Source organism: Sceloporus undulatus, chromosome 5 (assembly GCF_019175285.1).
Source record: "Sceloporus undulatus isolate JIND9_A2432 ecotype Alabama chromosome 5, SceUnd_v1.1, whole genome shotgun sequence".
In the NCBI taxonomy this organism is placed as follows: domain Eukaryota; kingdom Metazoa; phylum Chordata; class Lepidosauria; order Squamata; family Phrynosomatidae; genus Sceloporus; species Sceloporus undulatus.
The window spans coordinates 193,488,735-193,494,612 of NC_056526.1; the positions used below are offsets into that span (position 1 = coordinate 193,488,735).

The 5,878-nt window shown below is 52.3% G+C and overlaps 1 protein-coding gene across 6 annotated transcripts; it reads left to right on the forward strand.

Annotated features, from left to right (window-relative positions):
• The first annotated feature begins 1,263 nt into the window (after positions 1–1,263).
• On the forward strand, positions 1,264–5,803 carry LOC121930522 (solute carrier family 2, facilitated glucose transporter member 11-like). Of its 6 annotated transcripts, none has more exons than XM_042466971.1 (11): positions 1,275–1,556; positions 1,790–1,888; positions 2,002–2,165; positions 2,713–2,837; positions 2,923–3,052; positions 3,476–3,624; positions 3,713–3,915; positions 4,219–4,329; positions 4,564–4,665; positions 5,116–5,191; positions 5,569–5,803. In XM_042466971.1, exons 1-11 carry the CDS (start codon positions 1,533–1,535, stop codon positions 5,739–5,741), a joined length of 1,356 nt encoding a protein of 451 aa, XP_042322905.1. In that variant the 5' UTR covers positions 1,275–1,532; the 3' UTR covers positions 5,742–5,803. The 6 variants fall into 6 exon arrangements, 5 of the variants coding, with proteins under 5 accessions (XP_042322906.1, XP_042322908.1, XP_042322904.1 ...); XM_042466973.1 differs by having other exon boundaries at positions 1,277–1,556; positions 5,116–5,275; positions 5,569–5,697; XR_006103965.1 differs by lacking the exon at positions 4,564–4,665 and having other exon boundaries at positions 1,266–1,556; positions 4,666–5,191; positions 5,569–5,641.
• The last annotated feature ends 75 nt before the right edge of the window (positions 5,804–5,878 follow it).

A 5,878-nucleotide genomic window follows, 5' to 3' on the forward strand; every position in this document is an offset into this window, starting at 1 on the left:
TTGAAAGCTGGGCCAAAGCTAACAAAATGAAATTCAACACGGAGAAATGTAAGGTATTGCACTTAGGGCAGAAAAATAAAATGCACAGATATAGGATTATGGGTGACACCTGGCTGAAGGAAACTACGTGTGAAAGGGATCTGGGAGTCCAAGTAGACCACAAGTTGAACATGAGTCAACAGTGCGATGCGGCAGCAAAAAAGGCCAATGCAATTTTAGGTTGCATCAAAAGAAGTATAGTGTCTAGATCAAGAGAAGTAATAGTGCCATTCTATTCTGCTCTGGTCAGGCCTCACCTGGAATAAGACTGTGTCCAGTTCTGGGCGCCTCAATTCAAAAAGGACATTGAGAAACTGGAGCGTATACAAAGGAGGGTGACTAAAATGGTGAAGGGTCTGGAAACCATGAGGCCCTATGTGGAACGTCAGAGAAAGCTGGGGATGTTTAGCCTGGAGAAGAGAAGGTTAAGAGGTGATATGAGAGCCCTGTTTAAATATTTGAAGGGATGTCCTATTGAGGAAGGAGCAAGATTGTTTTCTGCTGCTCCAGAGAACAGAACCCAATGGAGCAATGGATGCAAGCTCCAGGAAAGTAATTCAACCTAAAAACATTTGGAGGAACTTCCTGAGAGTAAGGGCTGTTCAACAGAGGAACAGACTCCTTCCTCAGAGAATTTGGGGGAGTCTCTGCCGTTGGAGGTCTTTAAGCAGAGGCTGGATGGCCATCTGTCAATGGGGATGCTTTGATGGAGAGTTCCTGCATGGCAGAAGAGGGTTGGACTGGATCAGGGCCCTTCTTGGGGTCTCTTCCAAGTCTATGATGCTATGATTTGGTTATCCTATCCAGTGCTGCTCAGTCATGCAGGAACCCAGACAGAAGGGAGGACAGTCTGATGGGCATTGCAATACTAAATAGTCCACATTGGTACCTGATGTGCATCACAATATTAAAACAATTTAGAATATAGCTACAAAACAATAAGAAACACCTACTTGGCATATTATCACAACATTAAAAGAATGCAGGACATGCCAGAAATGTGGGATTTGCACACGGGTCCCAAGTGTGCAAGGCATCTCCAGGAAGTGTGCAAATCCCCAAATAAATCCCTGGCAAGTTGGTGAAGAAGGGCCTTAAAAACCAGAGAAGGCTGCACTGAGTTATATTAAAACAGCTTTTTAAATTCATTTTTCCTGGCCTGTCAGTCAGTTCAATAAAACATAATGTTCTGGTTTTGAAGGCCCTGCTTCACTAACTTGCCAGGGATTTACACTCTTGCTGGGAAGTCCAGTTGCACACTTGGAGATTCCTCGCACACTCACAAGCCTCCCTGGCAGGGGTGGCGTCTGGTGACAGGGATCCAGGTGAAACATTGACCACTTCCCGGAAAGGTCCTTGGCCCCTGGCCAGCGTCACAGTCCGGCCGGAAAGGCCAGAGGGCAACCAACTGGACCCAAAGAGAGGCAACCACTGACCGGCTGGACAGCTGGACAGGGACCCTCGGAGTGGACAATTAGCCCGGGGCAGCCACAATGACCACCGACCTCTGGGAGCTGGTGAGTGGGCAAGACTGACAGAGTATTACAATGCAAGAGGGCTAAACTAGCAAAACACTGGACTGATAAATCGCTTGGCTCACTTCCTTGAGCTGCCCATGTTTTGCCAGTTGGGTCTTTTCTGGGCCTTTTGGTCCCATTAAGAGAGGAATGGCACTTTGAAAGAAGGCAATCTAGCTAATCGATCAATCGATTGATTGGCCAATCAGTCCTTTTGTGCCCTTTGTCAACAGATGCAGCACCGGAAGCTGCTCCAGATGATCTTCGTTTTGGGATTCGGGGGGACCTTCCAGGCCGGGTTCCAGGTCTCCATGATCACCTTCACTTCTCCGGTAGCAGCAGACAATGCTCATTAGTTAGCTAACTAGTTACACCAAGTGTAGTTACTTCCGTTGAGTGCTGTGCCTTGCCAGCCATTTCCAGCCCAAACGCCTTTCTTTTTCAGCATGTGAAGTCCTTCCTGAACGCCTCTTGGACGGAGCGCTCTGGGGGCCTCCCTCTCCCCCCAGAGACCCTCACCCTCCTCTGGTCCCTGGTGGTCTCCATCTTTGCCCTCGGAGGACTCCTCGGGTCCATGGCCAGCGGCTACCTGGCCGCCAAGTATGGCAAGTGAGTCTGGACTAGAGACTGGCCCCGTCGTCCTTAGAACCCAGGTCCTCTTTGGGTGGCGCATTCGCCTCTAGAACCACAGTCCAGCAACAAAGGGCTTACCTGGCCAGTGACTGCAAATCAGTTAATAGTTGGGTTGCATTGTAATTAGCTCAACTCATTAGTAATTAGATTGTGTTCTAATTCACATAACCAGTCAGTAATCAGATTGTACTGTAATACATGCAACCAGTTAATAATTACACTGCATTGTAATTCATCTAACTGGTTAGCAGTTGGGTTGCATTGCAACTAATGTAACCAGTTAGTAATTGGATTGGATTGTGATTCATCTAACTGGTTACACTGCAATTCATGTAACTAGTTAGCAATGTGATTGTATGGCAATTCACATAACTAGTGAACAATTAGGTAGTATTGTAACTCATGTGACTAGCTAGTAATTAGCTTGTGTTGTGACTCGTAACTGGCTAGTAAAAAGGCCGAATTGTGATTTGAACCCAGAACCCGCCTGCACCTCTCTGTCTGCTTCTCTGCCCCGTTGCAGGAAGCGGTGCCTTCTGGCCAACAACCTTGCGATGCTGGCCGGGTCCCTCCTTCTGGGCCTCAGCCGGGTGGCTGCCTCCTTTGAGCTGATGCTGGCTGGACGCTTCCTCTGCGGACTCTGCACCGGTCAGTATCTAGGCCACTCCGGGGCTGAGAGAGTGTGACTGGTCCTCAGCTGGCCAGAGCCTGAGACCTCCGTCCTTCTCCCCAGGGCTGAGCGTCCCCCTCCATCCGCAGTTCCTGGGGGAGGCCTCCCCAAAGACCCTCCGCGGCTTCGCCAACTCCACCGCCTCCGCCTTCTGGAGCCTTGGGAAGGTCTTCGGGCAGGTCATGGGCCAGAGGTAGGAAAAAGGGGCTGATGGGGGTTGCAGTCCAACTACAGATGGAGCCTCCCAACCTCACCTTGCCACTTTCCCCCATAAACATCCCCAGCATCCCTCCTTTGAGGTTTTACACTGGCCCTGAGGGTGCTGGGGATGATGGGATCTGCAATGCAACCGCATCTGGCACAGGTGACGAATCCCACTCTGAAGCTGGGAGTCTGTCTCACGGAGATGCCGCTAATCTCCTTCTCCAGGATGCAAAATGTTGGGCTGCATTCAGGGACGATGGGCTCTCCAATCCAAACTGGGGAAAGGAAGCCAATCTCCGGTTGCATCTCTGGTGGCACTTTGGGTAATATGTCCAGGTGATTATGAGATTTGCAATCCAACTGTATAGGATTCTGGGTATTGCCACGGTCCCTGTTTCTCCATTTCCTGCAGGGAGGTCCTGGGCGATGGCTCTCGGTGGCCCATCCTGATGGCCCTCAGTGGCCTCCCGGCCCTGGCCCAGCTCCTGGCCCTGCCTTTCTTCCCAGAATCCCCTCCGCACCTCTTCCTCCACCGAGGAGACGAGGAAGGATGCAGGAAAGGTAAGGGCCGGAGGGCAGCTGGCCGGCTGGCCAGGGATGACCCTGTGGGTGACCCCTGAGTTTGACCCCTGTGCCCTCTCCATGCCAGCCATGAGGGCCCTCTGGGGTGAAGGCCGGCCTTGGCAGCAGCAGCAGGAGATGGAGGACCTGCGGAAGGAGAAGCAGTCCCAGCGCAGCGGTGCCCAGCGCAGCCTCGGTGTATCGGACTTGCTGCGGGAGCGGAGGTTGCGCGCCCAGCTGTTCCTCGTGGTCCTCATCTCCGTCGCCGTGCAGCTCAGTGGGATCCAGGCAGTTGAGTCACAGGGAGGGTCTTCTTCCCTTTCCTCTCCCCCTTCCTTTTCCCTCCTCTTCCTGGCTTTTTTCCCTTTCCTCTCCCCCCTTCCTTTTCCTTCGTCTTCCTGGCTTTCTTCCCTTTCCTCTCCCCCTTCCTTTTTCCTCCTCTTCCTGGCCTTCTTCTCTTTCCTCTTCCCCTTCCTTTTCCTCCTGACGCTCCCCTCCCATCTTGGGAAAAGGGCAAGGCTGTGTAAACTAAGACCACTCTGTTTTGGGGGTGTCTCTGTCACTCTTTTAATTCCGGTTCCTCTTCTCCCCCAGATCTACAGTTACACCTTTGAGGTCCTGAGTGCCGCTGGGTTCGAGGACGACCAGATCCCGCACCTCTCCCTCGGCCTCAGCACCTTTGAGCTCCTCTCCACCTTCCTCTGCGTGAGTGGCCACCTCAGATTCATGGCACGGCTGCATTTGAACTCCGGACCCGGTCCTGCAGCAACCGAAGGGAGCTGAGGACGAAGGAGGAGGAGAAAAGGGCAGCCGGGGGTTTCAAAGGCGGCTGAGAAAGTGGGAAGGCAGAGCATGGACCAGGCGCCGTTCATGCAGAACCCAGGCAAATGGGGGAGCATGAGCCACGTGGCCCTTCTCACTCCCGCTTCCTCTCTGCAGAGTGTCGCCATCGAGCGTTTCGGCCGCAGGGTCCTGATGTGGGGTGGCTACTGCGTCATGGCCACCCTCCTGGCCGGACTGACCCTGACCCTTTCCCTCCAGGTGAGAGATGGGTACTCAGACCTCACAAGGCCAGGGCCTGGCTCTGGTTTCCCACCCGCCAAGCCCGGCTCAAAGTGGCTTTGCGTGATGGCGCTGCTACGAATAACGAGGGACTCCAGGCCGGCCGTTGCTCACAGCGCAGGTCAGGTCTTGCAAAGCCACTGCCCAACTTCCACAAACCACACACGGAAAGTTGAAATGAGATGCTGTGGCAGGGATCTATTATGTATCCTGACAATTCTGGATCTTGTCTTAACAGACACTTTTGCCCTGACTCCTTCCCCATTTTCATGCAGTTTCATTCTTGTGTCTGAGAGAGAGAGAGAGAGAGAGGGGGGGGGGGGGGGGGGCAGGGGCAGAGACCTGCCCCCCCCCCCAAATTATCTTAAGGGTTTATTTTGGATGCATTAAAATCCTTTGCAATGTTTCCCTCCTGGCTTTCCTGGACAGCACCTGCATCCCTGGGTTCCTTATGGCAGCCTCTGCCTCATTTTCGGCATCGTCTTCTCCTTTGGGATGGGACCCGGTGAGTCCTCCTCCAGGATTGGGATGGGTGGCCTGTTATTATTTCCAATGCAGCTGAGGTCTTGCAAAGGAAAGACCTGAACTGGTGAGTCCAAGAGGGAGTGGTCAGTCCTCCAGGGGCTGGGATGGGTGGTCCTCCACCTGGTATTATTTGCAATGCAGCTCAGGTCTTGCAAAGCCAAGGTCTGACCCAGTGAGTCCAAGAGGGAGCGGTCAATCTTTCAGAGTCTGGGATGGGTGGCCTCCTGGCTTCCCCTCCTGGTCATTGCTGTTATTTGCAGTGAAGCTGAGGTCTTGCAAAGCCTAGGTCTGGCTCCATCCGCAATATGGATACCAGCCTGGTTCTCCTAGCTGACAGTTCTGCTCCGGTCTCTTCAGCTGGCGCCACTTCCTCGGTCCGGATGGAGATCTTTGACCAGTCCTCCCGGGCGTCCGCTTTTGTGGTCAGTGGGGTCCTCAACTGGGTGGGCACCTTTGCCATCGGGATGGTCTTCCCCTTCGTTGTGGTGAGAATGTTTTATATTATCAAGTTTGGATTTAAAACAAATTGATTTATTTATAAAACAAATTTTTGTTTAAAATTTCCTATTTCTTTAAAATCTTCATTTGAAAATTTGTTAATTTCAGAAATTTTAATTTAAAAAATTGTGCTCCGACAAGAGACCCCTTAAAACTGGGGTCCCTCAAG